General features: G+C 43.5%; 1 protein-coding gene across 3 annotated transcripts in view; it reads left to right on the top strand.

Moving 5' to 3' along the window:
- lzts2a (leucine zipper, putative tumor suppressor 2a) overlaps nucleotides 1-20,028 on the top strand; it is a 195,959-nt gene extending 175,931 nt beyond the window's left edge. For all 3 annotated transcript variants that reach the window (XM_068053038.1, XM_068053039.1, XM_068053040.1), the window contains 3 exons: nucleotides 1,134-1,649; nucleotides 8,307-9,179; nucleotides 12,379-20,028. In XM_068053038.1, the coding sequence (XP_067909139.1) occupies nucleotides 1,173-1,649; nucleotides 8,307-9,179; nucleotides 12,379-13,080 (2,052 nt within the window). In that variant the 5' untranslated portion in view covers nucleotides 1,134-1,172 and the 3' untranslated portion in view covers nucleotides 13,081-20,028. The remainder of the gene's footprint in view (nucleotides 1-1,133; nucleotides 1,650-8,306; nucleotides 9,180-12,378) is intronic.
- Nucleotides 20,029-24,545: the final 4,517 nt, after the last annotated feature.

The following is a 24,545-nucleotide window of genomic DNA, read 5'->3' as shown; positions in this document are numbered from 1 at the left end:
CCAGCCATCTCATCATTGCATCCAGTCGCTGAGTTATTAAATATAAAACAAATCTGTCAGCATTACACAATAGGCAGTACAGTTTGATTACATCATTCCTGTGTGTGATGTCACTAAATGTCACCGTGAAGCTGTTATATTTACCAGTCAACTGCCCATCTCTATCTGTAAAGTATTTGGCTTTTTTAAATCTCTTTTTATGTCTGTCAAGATCAGGGATGTCAGCACTCAGGAATGAAACCCTTTTCAACTTTGAGTACTCCAGGTCAGGTATAGAACAGCCAAATGCAGAGTAAAGCTTGTTCTGCTCTGCCTCAAACTCAGAAATGGATATCTTATTGTATAAAGAGGCGTTTACAACAACCTGTACCAGCATATCCTTATGATCTGTTCGATTAATCGAGCTAATTTATTGATATGGACTGCTCTTCAGTACTATTCTTAAGCTATGTTTGAGCCTAGACAGTGAGAGATAGCAGTCAGTTCAGCCCAGTCCTCTCCTTATCGGATGGGCACGCTTTCCAACAAGGCTGATTAAGTAGCAACCTCGAGTTAGAATCCTAGTTGTTTTTCTTTTCCACTCCTTCCTAACATAGGAACACAGATCCCAATTATAGTGCTGTGCTCGGAACTCGGGGATTTAACTGGGGGTCTTTCCATTTTATATTGCATTTTTCCAGCATAGTTTTTTTTTCAAAAAAGAAACAATTTGTTTTCGGGATGTGGGTGATTCCAGCAAGGCGAACAATTATTGCACATCCCTAGTCATCTTGCTTGTTCTGCTGCAGGTAGGGGGGCCGGGGGGGTGGTGGGGTGATGGTGCTTAGATGATGATGGAGCAGGAATAAGGCCTCTTTATTCTGTCAAGTTATGTCTGTAAGAAACTGGGTTGATATTAGCCAGATTCAGCCCCTGGAGAATTTACCGAATCAGTGCCGAATTGGCGGAATCATTTTTGGGCTGAATTCAACCTCATCACAGAGGTGAAGGGACAGTGTGCTATTGCACTACTCTAACATAATCTCTTTGGGATAATTTTTCAGTTTACTGAAATGTTGAAATGGAAGAAGTATATATTTTGTTGGCTTTGTGCTCCACTAATGATTTTTGCCTTTGCTTTATCTGGTTGCCAGGAACCCTAAATACTGTGGACATTGTGACAGCTCATCGTCATGGCAATGGTTCAGGCAATGCCCATAGCCTCTGAGCATCAGAATTCAGACAGTGAGATCAAACTACAGACTTCTGCAGCATCCCCAATCGTGCAGAACACCATGGGAAGTGTTGGCAGTCTTGTATCAGGGCGCAACTACCATGACAAACACTGCAAGGCCACAGAGTACAATAGCAAGTGTCAGAAAAATGGCCAGGTGCAGAACATTTTCAGGCAACAGGATGGACACCAAAAAAATGGCTACTCTCAGGACTGTATTGGTGGAGTGGCAAGCAAGAAACAATGTTCAGCAATTGGAAAAAATGGAAACTATGCATATTTAAATGAAGACCACCGCAATGGAGGCTGGAATATGACTGAATCGCCCAGCAGTCCTTGCAGTGATCCTGAAGATTTCCGAGAAGGAAGGTCAATCAATGAAAATATCCGAGGGCCTCCTCCAAAAATAATTCCGGTGTCAGGCAAGCTCGAGAAGGTAGGTCACATTGAGAACTTTCATGGGGAATGTGGCAGTGTACTAACGCACCAGTGAACTGTGTCATTGATTCACAGCCACAAGCTCTCACGTTGCAACTTAATGGGTTTGCTATCAGACAGAGCTGCACAAATGACCTTGAAGTTACACCCTCGACCACGACTGCACGAATGCTTCGACCATTACACGTTAAACCCACTTATTTTTAGCATGTTAAACATGTGTGCTAAAGTAATGCAGAAGGGAGTTTCATATGCATGTAATAATTGTTTGTCCACTCATTTCCTATAGCACAATTGGAGTACTTTGCACAGTTCTGGTCTCCATGTTATAAAAAGGATATGGAGGCACTAGGGAAGGTTCACAAGAATGATGCCGAATTGAGAACTTATCAAAAAAGGTTGAACAGGCTGGAGCTCTTTTCTTTTGGAGAGAAGTCTGATGGGTGACCTTATAGGGATCTTTAAGATATTGGAAGGTTTTGATAGGGTAGATGTAGAGATTTCCACTTGTGGGGGGAGTATAAAACTAGAGGTCATCAACATAAGATGACAAATCCAGTAGTGAATTCAGGAGAAACATCTTTACTCAGAGTGGTAAGAATGTGGAATGCACTACCTCAAGAAATAGTAGAGAGGAATATTTTAGATGCATTTAAGGGGGAGCTAGATAAGCACATGAGGGAGAAAGGAATAGAAGGATATGCTGAAAGAATGCGTTCAAGAGGGTGGGAGGAGGCTCATGTGGAGCATAAACAGTGGCATTGATCAGTTGGGCCGAATGGCCTGTTCCCATGCTATAAACTCAACGCAACAATTTCACTCCAAGATGGGCCTTTCTTCCTTAACAAGTTGGAGGCAATCAAAGGATGAATCGCTTTAGGCTCTGCTCTTTGTGTCTGATTCAGAGAGAGATTGGCTCTGTGGGCGTAGAGTTTCCCCATTTATAGTGTTGCGTTTACAGGGGTAAAACTGAGTCACAAGAAAGGTGCTGAGTTTTCTGAGGGGGTGTTGTACATATATAGCAGTTAATCAGAGGGATTTAGAGGTCAATGTACACAGATCACTCAAAGCTAGTGCATAGGCACAAAAAGTAATCAACACAGCAAATGGAAAGTTGGCCTTTATCTCAAGGGGGCTGGAATACAAAGGGGAGGAAGTGATGCTTCAGTTGTATAGAGTCTTGGTCAGACCCCATTTGGAGTATTTAGGCACTGCACCTCAGAAAGGATATATTGGTCTTGGAATGGGGGAATACCACGCAGAATTACCAAGACGTTAAGGGTTAAATTATGAGGGCAGGCTACATGAACTTGCCCTGTATTCCATTGAGTTTAGAAGATTGAGAGGAGATGTTGAAAATAATAAAGGGGTTCAAGCTCCAGTTTCCTCCCACAGCCAAAGACTTGCAGGTGATGGGTAAATTGGCCGTTGTAAATTGCCCCTAGTGTAGGTAGATGGTAGGGAATATGGGATTATTGTAGGGTTAGTATAAATGGGTGGTTGTTGGGCAGCACAGACTCGGTGGGCCATAGGGCCTGTTTTAGTGCTGTATCTCTAAATAAATAAAATAAATAAATAGGTTAGATACAGAGAAACTATATTCGCTGGTAGGGGAATCTGGAACAAGAGGGTATAACCTTAAAATTAGAGCCAGGCCATTTAAGAGTGAAATTGGGAAGCACTTTTCAAACAAGGATAGCAGTAACCTGAATTCTCTGCCTCAAAAAGGCTGTGCATACCAAGACAATTGAAATTTTCAAGACTGAGATTGATAGATTTTTTCTTGGATGAGGGTATCATGTGATATGGATTGAAGGTGGGTAGATGGAGTTGAGTTATAGATAGCTGTGATTTGATTGAATGGCAGAATAGGCTGCATGGCCTACTCCTGTATCTGTGTTTGTATGTTTCCATAGTACTAGTACAATCCTGAGAGAGACATACACACACAAACACACACACACAGACATGCACACGATAGGAATGAGTTGCTAGCTTTTGTCTAGTGTACTTTATCTGTATAGAAGCTGACACAGGTACAGCCCTGAGACTGAAACAATCCCAGCACATAACTACCAGACACCAGTGACTTGCTTATGCCACGTGTGCATGATAAGTATGCGGATGGAGAAGGGAATAGAAGGATACATTGGTAGGGTTAAATGAAGTAGGGTGGGAGGAGGAATGCGGAGCATAAACACCGCATAGACCTGTTGGGCCGAATGGCCCATTTCTGCGCTGCAAAAACTTTATGTTGTGTGTACAGGAGCTGTCACTGAGGCAATCCCAATATATACGCACACACACAGCAGACACCTCTGACCTGTTAGCTTCAAGGCTGTAATCCCATTTTATGGTTGTAATGACAGCTTGCCATATTCCACTCTTGTGGGTTATAATGCATTTCAGACCATGCGACATTCCTCCTCAAGACTGCCACTTCAGTGCAGTGCTAAGTCCTGAAGTGGTGGCTGAATCCACATTCTCCTGATTTAGGGGTGAGAGCACTGCCAACAACTGAGGCAAACTGGCACTAGTGTTTGCATGGAATTCCCCTGGCCAGTGTTTTATTATTAATGGGCTAACACCTCCATTATAATAGCAGATGAAGGAATATCATACCCATGAGGGTTTTATCAAAATTGGCAAGTGCCAGCAATGTTTAGAAGGGGAATTTAATAGTAACAGCTCCATTCAGAGGTGCTGCTTCAAAAACAACTTTGGATCCCTGAGTGCTTTCTAACATTCCTAAGAAACAACAATTCCTGCTTTGAATTATTTATTTCCTTCAGAGTGCACTATATAAGGAACTGAGTGCGTAAACAACTGTAATTTAATCGACTACAGATGGCATTCTAAACCACAAGAATGAAGCTCCATTAGTGGTTTATAGGCATCAACTAAAACCTGAGATTGAATCAAGTTCTTTCTCACTCTTTTTTCCTTTCTTTCTCTCTTTCTCTCTCTCTCTCTCTGCCATGCTTTTTTAATACATAGTAGTGCCAATAAAATAGCATGTATTCTAACAATCGCTAATAGTGACAGCAAATGAAGGCTAAGAGGTTTTTCTGGTACCTTTATTGAAGATTAATGCCTTCGCTTAATTAACTGGATGGTTTATTAAGGGGGTCAGACTGCAGTTTCAAAGCATAATTGTAAGCGAATTACGAAGTTATTAAAGTAAAAGCAGAATACTGCAGATGCTGGAAATACTCAGCGGGCCAGGCAGCGTCTGTGGAGAAAAAAACGGAGTTAACATACGAATATGCGAATTAGGAGCAGGAGTAGGACAATCGGCCCCTCGAGCCTGCTCCACCATTCAATAAGATTGTGGCTGATCTGATTATAACCTCAACTCCATATTCCCGCCTACCCCTGATAACCTTTCATACCCTTGCTTATCAAGAATCTATCTACATCTGCCTGAAAAATATTTAAAGACTCTGCTTCCACTGCCTTTTGAGGAAGAGTTCCGAAAACTCATGACCCTCTGAGAAAAAATTTCTCCTCATCAATGTCTTAAATGGGCGACCCCTTATTTTTAAACAGTGATCCCTAGTTCTAGATTCTCCCACAAGAGGAAACATCCTTTCCACATCCACCCTGTCAAGACCCCTCAGGATCTTATATGTTTCAATCAAGTTGTCTCTTACTCTTCTAAATTCCAGAGGATACAAGCCTAGCCTGTCCAATCTTTCCTCATAAGACAACCCGCCCATTCCAGGTATTAATCTAGTAAAACTTGTCTGCTTCCAATGCATTTACATCCTTCCGTAAATAAAGAGACCAACACTGTACACAGTACTCCAGATGTGGTCTCACCAATGCCCTGTATATCTGAAGCAGAACCTCCTTACTTTAGTATTCAACTCCCTTCGCAATAAATGATAACATTCTATTAGCTTTCCTAATTACATGCTGTACCTGCATACTAACCTTTTGCAATTCATGCACTAGGACCCCCAGATCCCTCTGCATCTCAGAGCTCTGCAATCTCTCACCATTTAGATAATATGCTTCTTTTTTATTCTTCCTGCCAAAGTGGACAATTTGACATTTTCCCACATTATACTCCATTTGCCAGGTCTTTGCCCACTCACTTAACCTATCTATATCCCTTTGTAGCCTCCTTATGTCCTCTTCATAACTTATTTTCCTGCCTAACTGCAAATTTAGCAACCATACCTTCGGTCCCTTCATCTAAGTCATTTATATAAATTGTAAAAAGTTGAGGCCCCTGCACAGATCTCTGTGGCACACAACTCGTTACAACTTGCCAACCAGAAAATGACCCATTTAAGCCTACTCTCTGTTACCTGTTAGCTAGCCAATCTTCTATTCATGCCAATATGTTACCCCCTACACCATGAGCTTTTATTTTCAGGTCAGTGACCGTTCAGCAGAACTGGGAACCTGGGGCCTGACTTGCTGAGTGTGAGAAATTATTCAAGATTGTTAGAAGGCTAGGGTGTCACAGATGAGCTGTATTCAGCCCCGGACCAATATCCAGTATTCCATTTAGCAGTCACTGGAGGCTGATGCAGAAAAGAAGCCAGGGTAATGTTCCCCCATCCCAAACCCAGGAGAATGCTGTATCCAGGTGATACTGCAGTTACAGCACTGGTTCAGATCAGCTCCCTTAGCACTGACCCAGAGGCCTTACTTATCTACATTGTTAAGTACCATGACGGTTGGTACTTTACTTAATGCCTCATTGAGGAACCCCTTCCCAAAGAAAGTGCAGAATGATAAAAGGCCATTTGTCCCATTTAGCCCATTTCTTCACAGACCGTGTACAGCCAGTCCATCCTGGACCCGTCCCCAGCCTCGTGATCTCCTAAGAAAGTAATGTCACCTTGGTCCGCAAGAATGGTCAAGAAAACCTCCGGAATGTGCATCATTCTCGCTCTCCACTATTCAACCTGGGGATCCTCACTATATATCTTCCTCCAGTCCAAAAAACAATCGTTTACCACTACTCTGTCTTCTGTCACTCAGCCAATTTCGTATCCATGCTGCTACCGTCTCGTTTATTCCTTGGGCTTCAACTTTGCTGACAAGCCTGTTATGCGGCACTTTATCAAACTCCTTTTGGAAGTCCATGTACATCACATCAACCACATTACCCTCATCGACCCTCTCTGTTCCTTCATCAAAAAACTCAACCTAATTTGTAAAACATGGTTTTCCATTAAGAAATCCATTCTAACAGGACATTTGTCGAGTAGAAGTTGGGTGTGGAGGCTTCAAGCAACAATCTGGGTAATACTGGAGCCCAATCCCCCCTCCTTCCCCAGAGTTTATTAAATCATAGAAAAGCTGATTGTAATTATCACTCAGTGAGAGAATAAAAATCAATTTTCAATGCTCTTACTCCCCAGTAACTTTGTCCAGGGCTTGCAGATGTGACTAACTGTTTACTATTGTCTTTTATCAGCCAGGCTGGCTGCTTTCTGTGAATCTTGTATTATCATCATCTAATCTTCCCCTCCAAACTGTATTTGCACTCACCCACTCACATAGTGGTGCCAAGTGAGTCAGGTCACACAGAATGTTCTCTGTTGTGAGTGGTAAACCTGCTTTGTGATAAAGTGGGTGTCGCTAATGTGAAATGTCCAGTGCAGGGTGAGCCTATCCTGCAATGGAAGGTTGACCAATTTAACACAACGCGATGGTCTCCTCATGGAAATGGAAGGGCACTTTTCAAACAGCACCTGCTGCAGTATGGAGGGTTCTTGACCACTTGGGCTTTAAGATACCTCAGTAAACCTACAGGAACTTTAGTTTTCAAATTACAGTAACCTGAACAGGTTCAAGGTGAGATCAACAGTGCTTTTCCATTGCCTATATTCACTGCCCCCTATCTGGAGAGGAGCAAACAGCACTATGTGCTGCTCAAGAACCATAGAAAAGTTATTGCACAGAAAGAGGTCATTCAGCCCATCGTGTCTGCACCAGCTGAAAAAAACTAGCCACCCATTCTAATCCCACTTTCCAGCAATAGAATCCTATGCAGTTAGGTGGCTCCGAGTCCTTCAGTCTGAATGCGTGTGGACCAGCTCCCTTTGTTTCCAGGGTCCTGGGGGTTAAACCTCAAGGTGAGGTTTGCATGGGCCTGCTATGCTGTAGATGGGTCAGGTGATTAGTACAAAGGATGTAACTGATGAGATTGAAGAAAGTATCTTGAGGCTTTCTTCCCAGGCACTTTACTGTTGCCCATTTTGATGTGATTCCAAATGAAGAGTGTGTGCAACAAAGTGCTCTACTGTACTGAATTCAGTCAGATTTTAAAGTACCATTGCCAGGTTTAAATATTTGATCAATGGGTTCCTTTTTATTGCCTGCCCCTGGAGCCTGGCAGTGTTTTATAGGGCTGTGCAGGATGGGCACTTTAAGTATTAAAGTGGATCTGGCTAACCTTTTTTCCCCAAGGTTCTGTAACCATTCATCACCAGGATGTGTAAACTTTCAGTGCAGAGTCACATCCACTGTGCCTGACATCAGTCGTCAATGATTCTTCACCCTTCCTCGAATAAATCAAAATATCAGCTGCCCGTTTAAATTTAATGAAGGTCCCCTTTAAATGACTGAGGTATTTTTTACTCTCTCTCTCTTTCTGGAACGCTTTTCTGATTAATATTTGATTGTGTTTCAGAACATTGAAAAGAACTTGATCAGACCGACAGCATTCAAGCCCGTTATGCCCAAGAACAGGAATTCTGTCCAGTACCTTGTTCCTCGTCCTGCTAATGGACTGTCGGACAGTCAAGGGAGTCTGAATATCTTGTTCAATGGAAATTCAGTGGGCTCCGTTAACTGCGTCGAGATGCGCAATTCTTTGCAAGGCTATAACTGCAGGAACAGCGCGCACTCTGGCACCATGTCGGACTCCGGGAGAAACTCCTTGTCCAGCCTCCCGACGTACAGCACAGGCTGTGGCCATCACCCGGACCCGGTCAGCTCCTCCACCGGGCACATCAACCTGGACGCAGGTGGGCAGCATGCTTTCCATGAAAGGGGCATGACGGGACTGAACGGGCTGTCGAACTCTGACAGCGGCCGCTCCTCCTCCAGCAAGAGCACGGCTTCGCTGAATGGGCGGGGCCACCCGCTCTCCGACAGCGGCTCGTGTGACCGCTCGCCCGTCTCTGGCCACGAGCTTGTCATCCGGGAACTGGAGGAGAAGCTGCGGGAGAGGGAGGCCGAGCTCCAGCAGCTGCGGGAGAGCCTGGATGAGAACGAAGCTGCCCTCTGCCAGATCTATGAGGAGAAGCAAAGGCGCTGCGAGCAGGAGATGGAAGAGCTAAGGCAGAACTGTGCCAGCAAGCTGAAACAGAACTCGCAGAAGGCACAGCGCATGCAGCAGGTTCTCCAGCTCCAGGTCTTCCAACTCCAGCAGGAGAAGAAGAAACTCCAGGAGGACTTTGCCCAGTTGCTACAGGAACGCGAAGTATTGGAGAAGAAGTGTGCCTTGATTGAGAAAGAGCAAACGGAGCTCGGACCAAGACTGGAGGAAACCAAATGGGAGGTAGGTCACTTGGTTTTGGAAACCTCCAAAGGGTTGACTTTTCTTTTATCTGGTAGGACTCCCAATCTTGTTCACCCTCAAGATTGCATTTAGTTTGAGCCAGGCAAAAGTCAGCTAGAGTTGATTGCAATCGTCATTATTTAAAGGCAATATATTCTCTGCCTCTTGCAAACAACAAAGATAGCTTCATTTACCAAACCTGCCTGGTTACAATGGTGGTTAGTTAAGGTGCAGGGACATGGTCCTGTGGTCCCTGTCCACCCCTGGCAATTTGCCCATGCCAAGGGGGCGACTGCGTGAAGTAGGTGGAGCATCCATTGTGCCAGACTGGTGCCATCCTGAGGCCCCGAGCTATTTGGAGGTTCCAGTGCTCGTTAGCGCAGGCGGCAAGTGGGAGTGCCGCTGCATCTCGCCAGTTTCTGGGAAGATGGGAAATGGCCATCGCCCACGCTAAGGGGGAGGCAATCCCGCTGGGGGCTTCAAAAGGGCTGGAGTTCTTCTCGCTGGGGGGTGGGGGGGGGGTGGTGGGTGGGGTTTGGAGTGGGTGGGGGTTGTGGGCAGTGGGGAAGACCCAGGAGCATCAAAACAAAAATCGAATACTTTCTCTGCTATTTTGTGCATGGCCTCCAGCGATACCTTTAAAGGAGCTGCTGGCTAGAATGCTCAGTGCTTAGTATAATTGGGCAATGTTAAAAGTTATTCCTCTTTTAACCTGGAAACTGCAATTTGGGACCCTAGATCCGACGACTAGCTTAAAAACCTTATTTGCATATTTAAGCAGCCTCCCTGCCACCTGTTCATACAGGTGGGTTGCTCGCCCATGAGGGGTCAATGGGGAAGCCAAGGTGGTCTCTTGATTTTAAAGTGCTCAGTATCGGTTTTCCTCAGCCTTCCTGCTTTTCTTCTTACTCTTTCTTTCTCTTTAAAAACATAAGAAATAAGAGCAGGAGTAGGCCATTCGGCCCCTCACGCCTGCTCTGCCACTCAACAAGGTCATGGCTGATCTACTCAACTCTACTTTCCCACCTGATCCCCGTATCCTTTGATTCCCTTAGTACCCAATAATCTATTTATCCCAACTTTGGATATACTCATCCACAGTCCTTTGGGGTAGAGAATTCCAAAGATTCACAAGCCTTTGAGTGTATTAATTTCTCCTCATCGCAGTCTTAAACGGCCGACCCCTTATCCTGAGACTGTGCCCTCGTGTTCCAGACTCTTCAGCCAGGGGAAACAGCCATTACCCTGTCAAGCCCACAAAGAATTTTATACATTTTGATGAGATTACCTCTCATTCTTCTCAACATGTTTTCTCTCTTTTCATGTCTCTTTTTTTCAGTTTCTTTCTTTCATAAAACCTACTGACACACCTTATGGTGGACACTAAGTAAGGCTCCAAGCGAAATAACGTTGAAGCAGTCATTGTGTGGGTGGAGCCCGCCCGCCTGTTGCTTCGATTGGATGATGTCTTGTGTGGAAAGACCTAATGAAGGAGAATTTATAAAGCATGGAAATATACAACTGAGGTCACTTCTAGTTCCCCATGTCGCAATCATCATCTCTGTTCCCCACTCCCTGAACTCCAGCTGTGCCTTTGATCCAAAATGGGAGGCGGGAGCTCTGATATGTTGTCGGTACATGCAACCACAACTGTGCCACTGAAAACCAGGATTATGTTAAACCCCATTAATCCAAAATTGTCAAATTATTGTGTACTTTAAGCTCTAGGCTTTCTAAACAAGAGGCTACAGCAGCAGAGTTTTTAAATTTAAAGAAGTGTCAGTGAAGAAGTTGAGAGAACAGTCAGAAGAAAAAGTCACAGGAATTTTCTGCCATCTTTAGTTAGAAGCTTAAAGGGGAAAGGCTATTCTGCAAGCCGAGGTTGGTGTTTGTTTTTAGGAGAGGGAATAACTCATGAATGTTGTGGAATTACAAACAAAATTGAGCAAAACAGTCCACATTAACAATTAACAATATGTGATGTAAATCTCTGAGACCCAAGGTTCCAGGTTCAAGACCCATTTCAGGACTTGAGCATAAAAATCTAGGCTGACACTCCAGTGCAGTACTGAGCGAGTGCAGCACCGTCAGTGGTGCCGTCTTTCGGATGAGACGTTAAACCAAGGCCCCATCTGCTCGGGTAGATGTAAAAGATCCCATGGCAAAATTTCAAAGAGGAGCAGGGGAGATATCCCTAGCATCCTGGCCAATATTTATCCCTCAATTAACAAACAGACAGATTATCTGGTCATTATCACATTGCTATTTTGTGGGAGTTTGCTGTGTGTAAATTGGCTGCTGTGTTTCCTACATTACAACAGTGACTAGAATACAAAAAGTACTTCATACGAATTAGGTGCAGGAGTAGGCCACTTGACCCCTCGAGCCTGCTCCGTCATTCCATTAAGTTCACGGCTGAACTGATTACTCCACATTTACACCTACCCCCGATAACCTTTCACCCCCTTGCTTATCAAGAATCTATCTACCTCTGCCTTAAAATATCCAAAGACTCTGCTTCCACTGCCTTTTCAGGAAGAGAATTCCGAAGACCCACGGGCCTCTGAGAGAAAAAATTTCTCCTCATCTCTGTCTTAAGTGGGTGACCCCTTATTTTTAAACATTTGGCTGTAAGGCTCTTTGGGATGTCCCGGTGGTCGTGAAAGGCACTATATAAATGCAAAGTTTAAAAAAAAAAGTTAACATGTTTAAGTGTCTCTGGCTGTATAACCAGTCTTCTCTCAAATCCTGCCAAGACGACCCAGTGCCCTGATGTGCCTGTAAAGATGCTTTGTTAATCTCTCCCTTTCTTGGTAACTGGCCTTCTGTCTTGTTGTTAACCTTCTCTTCTTCCCTACTTGCCAGCATTCTTTAATTCTCCAACTCTTCATCTAAAGTTTTCCCATTTTATCCTGTAACTCTTCCACACTGATTTAGTCTTTATTCTGTAGAATGCAGTCTTTCCTTCTTTCTGCAATCTACAAGCTTCATAACCCAAACTTGGCATGAGGTAAACATTACTTCATGCTCCTCTTCTTCAACCTTGGTCTGTTCCTGGACCATGGACCTTGGCTCTTCACCCAGATTTTAAAATTAAAGAGGAAAAAGATCAGTACCACACACAGCAAAGTCCAGTGGAGTTGAAAAACAGCACTTTACTTAACTGATCTCTTTTCCTGTTGTTGCATTCATTCTTTAGGTTTGCCAAAAGTCAGGAGAGATTTCTCTGCTGAAGCAGCAGCTGAAGGACTCCCAGGCTGAGCTATCCATGAAGGGAAATGAAATAGTCTCCCTGAAAGCCCAGCTCCGGGAAATACGGGCCGATCTCCAAGATCACGAGGATGAGATTCATGAGTTCCGAGATTCAGTCCACACAAAAACCTTGGAGCTGGAGGTCTGTGAGAATGAACTTCAACGGAAGAAGAATGAAGCTGAACTTCTGAGAGAGAAGGTGGGCAAGTTGGAGCAGGAGACCACTGGCTTAAGAGAAGCCTTGGGCAACACAAGACCCGCAATTGGTCCATGCCTGGAGCGGGAGGACCCCTTCCTGATGTACGAGAGTGATGAAGCCAAAGTTCAACGGCAAAATGCAGACAACCAACAGGCCCTGAGACAGCAGGTCGAAAAACTGAGGGCTGAACTCATGTACGAAAGGAAGAGGTGCGAGAATCAGTTGGAGAACTTTGAGGTGGAGCGGCGCACCTGGCAAGGAGAGAAAGAGAAAGTGATTCGATACCAGAAACAGCTCCAGCACAACTACATCCAAATGTACAGGAGGAATCGAGAGCTGGAAAGAGATATGAGGCAACTCAGTCTTGAACTGGAATCCAGGGAATTCGATGGCCTTGAAGTACGAAACAAAGACATTCGATTTGAGGAGATCACTGCAACGGAAATCTAAAAAAATAAATTTAGTAAAGGACAAACCACCCTTGCCAAATCTTGTGTTGGATAAATATACCGACATAATGGACAATCATTATAACTCTTTAACCTATTCAAATTTATTCAGACGTTCACAATAAAAGGACATTTAACGGCTTTGGATAACCTGACACATTCTCCCTCTAGGCATATTTGGACATCTCTACCTATTGCTTTCATTGAAGTACATTGCTGTCTTCCTTTTGTCTCCATTAAGTGCTCTCCAATGTCTTGCAGAATGAGCCAGGGAGGAAAAAATGAAATAAAGCAGTCGGCATTCAGCAGTGAAGACTGTTTATATTCGACAGTCATTTTTACTCAAATGGTAGCATTGTGGCGACACAAAACACAGATGGTTTAGTTTACAGTTCTTGATATTAGATGTGCTGGGGCTGTCTTTGAGCCAGTGTGATTCCCATTTCCAAGAACAAGTTGGCAAACACTCATTGTCACTCACACACTATCAAATGACTTGGCAGATCTGGGCAATTTGGTTTTTGGATGAAGAAGCCTTTCATCGTAAAGGAACAAAAGCAATAATTAAAAAGATTAATTGAGTGAGACATACTTCATAGAAATAGAAGTATATAAAATAAAAACTTGAAAGTGTCATACTTTTTATATCTGGCTGTGTCCAGCTAAAATGAACAGCCACCATTTATAAAATGGATGAAATGATGAATGTGATTTCCTTAGTTGTTGGCCAAAAGGAAAGAGACTGGATTTTTCTGTCATGTGTGTTTTTTAATATACCACACCATTAGCCAAATTATCTCTTCTACCTGTTTACAATGTTGGTTACTATTTTTAATCACGATTCTATCGTCTATTGCCTATCCATTTTATCGACCCTGTTAGTTCCAGAAACACATATGACAATGACACAAAGCTAAACTTCAGAAATGGGGGCCCCAAATTTCCTTGGGCTTTAAGCTGCAGTGAGTTCGGAAATTGGGGCGGGATCTGTTTATGTCGAGTCATCCTCCCATTGTGCCTGAGCCAGTGTTTCGGAGAAGGGTGGGGCAAGGGTGGACAGTTCCTGCGACTTCTCCCTTTGCCACTGATGTCAAGAAGTCAGGACAGTGCAGTCCAGTGAAACTCCCACCAATTCCAACTCCGAAAGCCCCCAGTGTACTTTGTGCTTGCATATAGCAGGCACTTAGTACTGCCAAGTGACAGAAGTGAGGCCCAGTGACTGTGGAAAGGCTGTTTTTTTTAGGGAAGCCAGTCATGAAGCATTAGAACATCTAACGAATGTCAGCTGCCTAGAAATGGGCTGACTCTCTTCCTCCAACAGGCTTTCAGCTGAACTTGCCAGTAATTGGGCGCAGTTTGCAGGACAATGATCCAGTCTCCGACCCCCACCCCCCGCCCCCCCCCCCCCCCCCCCCCCCGCCTCAGTGGATGCCCCAGCTACGCAGCTCCCGGTGTGGGTGCCAGCCACTTTATTCTAATTGGTTGACCCTGGGAATTCCAATGGAGTCAGTGGAATGTTACAAGCCGGCATAGGGAAAGTCCTGCTCTGCTCTGGTTCAGGGAAGGAATGGGATCATGGATTTTGGGAACCCGGATTGAGTTTTTATTTTTAAAAAGACACATCCGGCTCAGTGCAGAAGGATTCAGGGGAGAGCCAGAGTGCCTCATGGATAACGAAACCCACCAATTGGGGAGATGTCCTCTGCTGCAGCAGCATAATTGTAAAGCTCTTTATAATGTTTACCATTTTGCCAATGTAGTGCATCGATATTTTATACTGAAAGTTTAAGAAAAGTAGCTAGTACAGTGGTGTTTTTCCCCTTCCTCGCCACTTTTGCTTTATTAATGATATGCATTCCATTCTATTGGAAGGTTTAACCAAATAAAAATGAGAGAACTAATTTTAAAACAGCCATACATATCTTCCCAATGTCTCAGCTTTCTCATTACAAGCGAGGAGGAGCCAGTAGATCAGTTGCTGTGTTGGAAGAGATCGAGTGCAACAATGATAGCTGGGACAAAGCAATGTTAACTACCCCTAATAAATCTCCCGGATTTTATAGCCATTAGTTCAACATCTGATCACTGTCACTGTGTTCTTAGTCACTCCGATACTTAAAACAGAATTACAATGTTCGACTTGCCTGAAGGTCATCTCAAATGGCTCGGCTGTAAGTGGGGCAGAGCATAAGGTGGTTCTGCAGCCATAAATGTGACGAGCTGTGTCTGTGGTGGGCTGCGTGATGACTTGTTGCTCCCCGTGTAAGAAATCAGATTCTTCCCATTGATTTCATTCTATCGATTGAAAAGACAGGCGGTGGCAGCAGTTGCTGCTTTCAGTGATATTCACAGCCTGCAATGCAGCCAATCTATCTAAAGATTTTGGCATTCTCAATTTTCTTTGGAAACCCTCTATCATAATACTGACAAGGTGCCAAGACATCCATTCATGGATTGGCTTAAATCTATCCATGCTCCAAACCTGCCTTTTCTAATATTTTGATGTGTGATAATTGAGTCCATTGTACGATAGGTTTAGTTCCAGAATATAGTCCTGGTGCACTTTGCTTGTTTGATGTCGTTAGCTTTTGTGGTTGGACATCCAAATGGTCCCACAGTTTCTGGGATGTCCCTGGACTTGTACCAGATTTCTCATATTGCAACACATTTTTTGACAATTTGAAAGGCACAAACATGCTAGGCCCATGCACAAAACACCCTGCAACATTAAGCTTACCCTAATTAATTTCCAATTTTAAAGACTTCATGACTTGTACTTTGGCACTTGTGAGGTATCAGGACAGTCCATATTTGTGAAATATAAATCTGGCCACATGGTCTCATAATAAGCCATTGATTTCCCGAGTTGTATTAAATCCTGGACTGTGACACTTTTGCGACTGAAGCTGTTCCTGGTATAAAGTTCCTCTCCTGTCCACTCTAACATACAATATCCAAATGCCATCCTTGTGTTCAAATCCCTCGCCTTTCCCCACCTCCTACAACCCTCCCAGATCTCTACATTCTTCCAATTCTGGTCTCGTGAGTATTCCTGATTTTCTTCCACCCAAAACTGGCAGTTGTGCCTTCAGCTGTCGAGGTCCTCAGCTCTGGAATTCGTATCCTAAATCTCTCCATCTCTCTTCCCCTCCTTTAAAAAGCACCCCTTTAAAACCTACCTCTATGACCAAGCTTTGGTCATCTATCCTAATATCTCTTTATGTGGCTCGGTGTCGAATTTTTTCTGATTATGCTCCAGTGCAGCACCTTGAGACTTTTTTACTACATTAAATGTGTAAGTTGTTGTTGCTGTCTCTAAGAAAGCAGCAAATAATGGAAATGTGTCTGTATTAGAAGTGAGCCAGCAAGACCCTTCCATTGGTGCCTTGACAAAGGGGTGGGGCGATGGGGAGCTATAGCGAACTTATATTTTTCCAATTGGTTGTGGTCCCATGGCTTTTAGACTTGTAATCTTATCCATAAGGTGTGTAGCACAGCTTTCTGTTTCCTCAGTGTAGCACAGTCACTGCAGCTTTGCTTGAGCCAATTTCAAATGGAAAGCACTCTGAGTTAATAGTTAATAGATTCCACAGCCTTGATAAACAATTCAGACCCTGCTGGTGTCAGATACCATAAACCGGTGTCCTCCCCCTCTGTTGCAACGTTCCATGATTCCATAACTCCCGCCATTAACCTTTGACATATCATTTGATCCAGCATGGTTGCAGGACTTACAAATTCCATGCCAGACCATTGAAATTGTTAATTAGTGAAATGTGCGACTTGAACTCGTCTTGGATATTTTCTGAACCTTGGATGAACTTGCTCAAGCAGCTGGGGCCAGTGTTCAGTCAGGATAACATGATGTTTGGGATCATTGTTATAATATGTCCGGGAAGGCACTGGTTCCCACACCCTGTCTTCACTGGAATGCCTTGGCAGCTTGTGTGAACAGATAAAGTATGCTGAACGAAATAAAAATAGTGGGGGGAAAAACTGCTGCTGCAGCTGCTCACATCCCTGTTCCATTCCCGGTGAATAGATAGCTTAAGGCTGCTGACGTAGTTTACCAGCCTAGAGAACACAAGGGGGATGATCTTAGCTTTGTGGGACAATGTAAAAATGATTGTCAACCATTTTACATCTCCCAATTGTTTTGAATTTAATTGGAAATAGAAATGAACAGTGATGAAAAATGAACTGCCGACTTATTGCCTGTCGAACACTATTTCACAAAGTCAAGATGTACCCCAAGGCGAATAATGCCTAGTCCTGATATTTTGTTGCTACTCTGAGCATTGATAATCTTGGAGAGAGAAGAAATATCGATCAGGCTCTAATGAACCAGGTGTATATGCTTGGAGCCTCTACCATAGGGATTGATGTCTTCCCTAGGGATTGGTGTCTTCCCTACACTTTCAAAGTAAGGGGGACAGACACTTAGGACAGAGATTAGGAGAATTTTCTTTACTCAGATGGTTGTGAATCTTTGGAATTCTCTATCACAGAGGGCTGTGGAAGCTGAGTCATTGAGTATGTTTAAAGCAGAGATTGACAGATTTCTAAACACCAATGACAAAGGGATGTGAGGATAGTGTGGGAAAAAGGCATTGAAGTGCATGATCATTGAATGGCAGAGCAGGCTCGATGGGCTGAGTGGCCTACTCCTGCTATCATTGGTTCATGCTGGGAAACTTTCCGTGCATATTGCCAGCACTCCACTACCTCATCCATGTGACTGTCCATTGCGAACCCATGCTGTAAATGTCATCAGCTCTAGTTGAGCATGGGCGGGGTGGAGGTGGGCGGGGAAGGGTGGCATCAGTCCGATTATGTCAGTAGGTGAAGCGGGGGGTGGTGGTGTTATCCACCCTGTCTTCACCAGATATCCAAGAGGAAGTCCTTAACAATCATGAGTGGGAACCTTGGCTGATTTCCCCCACCCTCTGCTGTTGATCTCCCCCTTGCTAGTTTATGGGTGCTGAGGCTAATTATAGCAGCTTTACCGCCACCCTGGCTAGGATTGTCCAAGTCTATATGGTGGTTTAATATCGCATTGGGAAATGTATCTGCCCACTGCCAGTGTTGGAGCAGTTGTATGTAGCAGGAATATGTAAAGTTCTAAACGCCAGAAGGGGTCATTCTCAATATCACCACCTGGATGCTCACTTGGCAAAGAGGATCCATCAGCCTTTGTATAACTTTCCCGATTCTCATTCTATTGAAATAAATGGGACCAATGTTGGACAGCTCATACAAGGACTGTTGGCAGGTTACTACCCAGGCATGACATTATGGATTACTCCCATTGTGTCTCCCCATTTCTGTGAAAGTTTGTTTCAGTAAAGTGTAAAAAAAAATCTTATCAAGTCTGCAGTTTTTTAAAGGCAATAGCAGAGCGACAGTCATTATAGCTTGTAACCTCACCAGTTACTCACAAACATGGTGAAAATGCTGTGGTGGGATCGGGAGTCAGTTGTTGATTTCTTTTTCAATACTGCCCTTTTGTCATCGTTTCAGTTGAATGGAGGTTTGATGCTGTAGTTGGATAGTGCAGTGGTGGGTTGTGCACAGTCCCACACAATCTAATGGACCCCACTTAAATTTATGCCACAGATATTCTAAACTTGTAGAAAACCAGCAGGCACTACAGAAGACTCTATTGTGTTTGCACTCTTTAAGAAGAGTACATTACCCACTTAACTTAATTTCAGTTTTTTTGTTTTTGCTCCATTAAAGGGGTAGTGTTGCCGCATGAGGGAGTTCTCAAGCAGACTTGTTACAATCTCCAATGTGGAAGCTCTTCAGCCAAGTTTTCTTCCTAATTAGATGCTGAACCTAATGATGTTTTATCTTATTAAAATGAGCAAATTCATGGCACCAGATACATTAGGAATGGAATTACATCCTGTGTTGCTGTTCATGCAGTTGCGACCTCTTGTGATTAAACTTGGCAGCTTTGCAACAAGGCGACACCATCCCTTTAAAGGAGTGTTTTTAAATGAAGGCACAAAACTTAATATCCTAGCATCAGATCATTAAATTACCGAACAGGCATTCAACGGCAACCTGAGGTTTTGAGTAGGCCTTTGGCGATCCTTTCAATATGGCCACTCAGCGATTATGTGAGGATGGCCTGGGATGAACCTCCTCCGGAGTTTCCCTATCTCTGTAAATAACTGCTGGAAGACATGTGAGTGTAGCCAGTGGGGGAAGGATTTGGCCTCTATTCAGTCTCGCCCAACGATGCATGGTGAAGATTAACAGATTTACTTAGCGAGTGAAAACTGCCAGAATTCTCTTTGTTTCAAAATACAGTACTGAAGGCTCCTCTACCTGATCTGATTCAGACATCAAATAGCATTCCCTAGAATTCTAAGTACTTTGTAGAGACCTTTAGCCATTAGTTCCCCAGATCTTTCAAATCTCAACAAAAAGACATTTGTACAACCACAATCTTGAACTTTTGAAGCGTGTTATTTTCTGTCTGGAGGCCAGAACCATAATTCAGAATGCGATACATACTTCATTAACTTTTTATCAGTGGCTGTTTGTAATTTTTTTTTTAAAGTGTAAATATATATGATCATCACACTTCAGCTCTTTTGAGCAATAAGATTGTATAATTGATTATTGTGTGCATTTTGTGTTAGAGTTTGCTGAATTAAATATGTACGTCACCTGTACATTATAATATTTCGGGAGTTATTGTGAATAATGAGGAGGTTGATCTCACACTGCAGCACAGTCGATGTTTCTGTGGACTCTGTCAAGGTATGTATTTAAATGTCGATCTCGTGACTAGATTAATGTGGGAGGACTCATGATAATGTTTTGGTTACTTCTTAACAGTCTTGCTTTTTCTTCCTGTTTGATATTGAATATGGTGTCTGTAGTAATCTTCAGATTACTTATTTTTTCACGCTGTACATTTCATGTATAAAACTGATTACAGATCATTGTGTTTCTAATAAAAAAAAATGTCAATGATCTGTGCTTAGTAGCAATAAGTATTTATTTAATCCCCATTATGTGATGTCACTGACTACAGTAAATGACCAACAATTTTCGGGGTGGAATTGTGCAGTATGTTAATTGGGTTTGCATCAAATGCCACAGTCTGCCATTTTAACCTGTGGGTTAATTCCCCTCTCTCCCTATCTCTACAACTTTTTCCAGCCCTACACCCCTCAATCTCTGTGTTCCTTTAACTGTGGGCTCTTGCACATCCCCAATTTCCTTCGCTTCACCATTGGCAGTATGTCTTCAGCTGTCTAGGTCCTAAGGTCTGGACCTCTGGGCTAAATATCTCTGCCTCCCACCCATCCTTTAAAAGGCACTTCTTAAAACCTACCTGTTTGACCAAGCCTTTGGTCACCTGTCCCTATTACCTCTTTTTGTGGGTTGATGCCAAATTTTGTCTGATAACGCTCCTGTGAAGTGCCTCGGGACGTTTTACTATGTTAAAGGTGCTGTATAGAAGCAAGTTATAGAATACAATCCTAGAACGGTCAGAGCACAGGAGGCCATTCAGCCATCGAGCCCATGCCAGCTCTTGGCAGGAGCAATTTAGCTAGTTCTACTCCCCTGCCATTTCCCCTTTCCCCATACGCCTGCAAATTCTTTCCCTCCTGGTGCTTACCATATTCTCTTTTGAAAGCCTTCATGGAATCTGCCTCCACCATCTTTTCAGGAGTGCATTCCAGATCAAATTGATCACATTTGCTACTAAAATATTGCATGCTGGTATCAATGCAGAGAATATTATCAAAAGGTTAGTGGGATGTTTTACATCTCTCTAGTTCCTTACTTCATCAAAGACATGCCAGAAAATGTAAGCTGCAAGGAAGATGTTGTTTACAATAATTGTCCATTCTTTCACTGCCTTCTCTCAGTAGCTCCACAATGACCAGTGCTCCATGTGTAGAAAAAATAAGGACACCAGAAATGGATGAGGATCAGGTCTCTGATGCCCACCAACACTGGGGACTGTGGGCTGGGCCGGTGGGCACCTGACTTGCATTGAGCTGGTGCCTTTGATCAGGCTGGTAGGGGTGGGGTGGGGACAATGACCCAGGACTCCCTCCCAAACGCCATGCTGTTTTCCATTGGCTCCCTGTGGCAACGAGCCAACCTTGATTCTTTTTAAATTCTAGCCACCCTGAGGGGATTTAGGCTGCTTCCCTGGCCCCCTCGGTCGGGTCAACCAGTGGAGGGACGCAGGGGCAGCATGCCATCTGATGCACGTCAGCTCACTTGGTGTACCTGCCTTCAATTCAATCCCCTATCCCTGGCTGTGCATCAGCATGTGATTACTGCCTTACGACAACTTCCATTGTCGCAACCCAGCATCACTACAAAAAAGATTATCTGATCCCGTATCTCATTGGCATTTGTGGGATCTTGTTGTGCACAAATTGGCTGCTGCGTTTCCCATCACTGCAACAGTGACAACACTTCAAAGGTACTTCATTGGCTGTGAATCGCTTTGGGACGTCCTGAGGTCATCAAAGGTGCTATATAAGTGTAAGCGTTTTCCTTTTGCCTTATGTGTTTTCATAAAATCAGTATTGTCGAGCCAAATGGCATGGCTTTGTTCCCTGTTTTGTCAGTATTTTTATTCAGTAGCAAATTCATAGCAAGCTCTGACATCCAGTGTACCCAGTATGGTAGTTTGGTGATGCTATTCCTTCTAAGGATCTGGGGATGCTTCTCTCCCTTGAAATTGACATTAAAATTGGTGTTTTCTGACTTTAATTTTCAACACTTGACTATGCAGTTATCAGCTGTGGCTCCGTTGGCAGCACTCTCACCTCAAAGTCAGAAGGATGCGAGTTTAAGCCAGAGAGCATACAATCTAGGCTGACACTTAACTGCAGTAGAGAGGGAGTGCTGCACTGTCAGAGGTGCTGTCTTTTAGCTAAGATGTTAACCTCAAGTTTTGCCTGGCTTCTCCAGTGGATGCCAAAGATCCCACCAGCTGCTTGAAGAAGTGCAGTGGAAATTTCCTGGCCAACATTTATCCCTCAACTAACCATAGAGAAACATGTTAGCTGGTCATTTATTTCATTTCTGTTTGTTGGAATTTGCTGTGTACAAATTGACTGCTGCGTTTAATCGACATTACAACAGTGTAGGTGATCAGCCACCCTCCTGGGGACACTGATTCTTGGGACCAGAAGCAGAACGGAAGCAACCTTGCAGCTAGATCTCTTGAGGCAGCAACTCAGCTGTTGCAGCATAAGCCAGCGTTGCAAGTTGCATCAACTGATTTGCCCTCTCAAGGGCATAGAAAGTGGATGGCTGCCTAATTTGCTGCACATTATCATCACAAGTATATTAAGCAGTAATACACAGTTTACTTCTGGGAAATAACACAATGTACAACATACAGAGGGTTGACAGGAAATATCACTGCTTCATCACTCCACCATTGGTGGTCATGCCTTCATCTGCCTAGACCATAAGCTCTGGAATTCTTTCCCGAAATCTTTCCACCTCTCTCTCCCCCTTTAAGGTGCTTCTCAAGCTTTTGATCACCTGTCCTAATAGCTCCTTATGTGGCTCCGTGTCCATTTTTGTCTGATAATGCTTCTGTGAAATGCCTTGGAATGTTTTGCTATGTTAAAGGAGCTATATAAATACAAGTAGTTGTTTGTATATAAAACTCTAGAGTACAAAGGATGCTATTTCCTGTAACATGCAGTAATATAAACCACTATCACTGCAGTTTAATGCAGATGATTTAATCACAAGAATTTACCATCTGTTGTCTTTTGCCAAAACACCGACTGGCAAAAAATACTACTGAAAACAAAATAACACTAACCCATAGCCTGTCCCAGGATATATTATACTGAATCATACAGGCCACAGTGTACATCTCAGGGCTAACAGAACATTGTGAAAACAGTCAGGTCTGGCTTTTACAGTTCATTATATTATTCTGACCTCATGATGTGCCAGTTGAAAGTCAAAGGCCCTTAAATAAACAGCAGTCTTTATATTCTGCATAATAGCAAAAAGAGGCTTTTAATTGCTCTTCGTTTCAAAAAAAGGTCTATTTCAATTTCTCTCTGGGTTCCACATCATTGGCTCCTGCTAGGAACTGCATAGCTAGAGATGAATTTTCCAGTACATATTATAGAGAACAATGGGTAGCGGTGTATGATTACCAGACACTAATCCGATTGAGGGGCTTATCATTATCATCTGACTTCACAAAATTAGATTATGGCCCACAAGTCACTTCAATATATTTGCTTGTCTGCACATCTAGTTCATTGCCAGCTGTGGATCATAGGAAATAGAAGTAGGAGTAAGCCATTCGGCCCATCGAGCCTGCTCCACCATTCAAACATATCATGGCTGATCATCTGCCTCTATGCCATTTTTCCCCACTATCCTCATATCCCTTGATGTCATTAAAATCCAGAAATCTATTGATTTCTGTCTTGAACATGCTCAATGATTGAGCTTCCACAACCCTCTGGGGTAGAGAATTCCACAGATTCACCACCCTCTTGAGTAAAGGAATTCCTCCTCATCTCATTCTTAAATGGCCTGCCCCTTATTCTGATACTGTGTCGTCTGGTTCTAGACTCACTAGCCAGAGGAAACATCCTATCCATATCCACCCTGTCATGCCCTGTAAGAATTTTGTAAGTTTCAATGAGATCACCTCTCATTCCTCAAAACTCTAGAGAATACAGGCCCAGTTTCTGCAATCTCTTCTCATAAGACAATCCCGCCATGCCAGGGATTATTCTGGTGAACCTCCATTGCACTCCCTCTATGGCAAGTATATCCTTCCTTAGATAAGGAGACCAAAACTGTACACTATTCTCCAAGTGTAGTTTCACCAAGGCTCTATGCGATTGAAGCAATACATCTTTACTCCTATACTCAAATCCCCTTGCAATGAAGGCCAATTAGTGACTAGCACTCTCACCTCTCTGTAAGGGGGCTGATGGGTTCAAGTCCCACTCCAGAGACTTGCGCACAAAATCTCTAGGTTGCCAGTTCAATGCAATGCTGAGGTGTTTCCTGCATTACAACAGTGCCTATCAATGTGCCCTCTAAGCTGTGTGACCCCACAGCAACCCAGAAGTTGCTCTGCACAAGTCTGCCTTTTTAAGGTGTTGAGTGCGTGGCCATGCAAAAAAAAATTTGCACCTACATGAATAGGCCACGTGCAACAAAAAAAAGAGGATACGCTGGTGACTACCCTTCATAAAGTACTTCATTAGCTGTAAAGCACTTTGGGGTATCTGGATGTTGTGAAAGTGGTTCTATAAATGTAAGTTCTTTCTTTATTCTAATGGAGTTGGTGGGATGGTTTTATTCTGCTTTCTTGCTTAATTAGCTGTGACATGGTGAACCCAAGGGACGAATCTGTCACAAACTTGTATGCGCAATGTCGGATTGCTGCTTGGAAACAATTGTGTCCATTGGGTGAGCAAGTGG

The sequence above is a fragment of the Heterodontus francisci genome, chromosome 20 (genome assembly GCF_036365525.1).
Source record: "Heterodontus francisci isolate sHetFra1 chromosome 20, sHetFra1.hap1, whole genome shotgun sequence".
Taxonomy (NCBI): domain Eukaryota; kingdom Metazoa; phylum Chordata; class Chondrichthyes; order Heterodontiformes; family Heterodontidae; genus Heterodontus; species Heterodontus francisci.
Note: the sequence above shows the minus strand (reverse complement) of the source record. Positions and strands in the feature narration are given on the sequence as shown.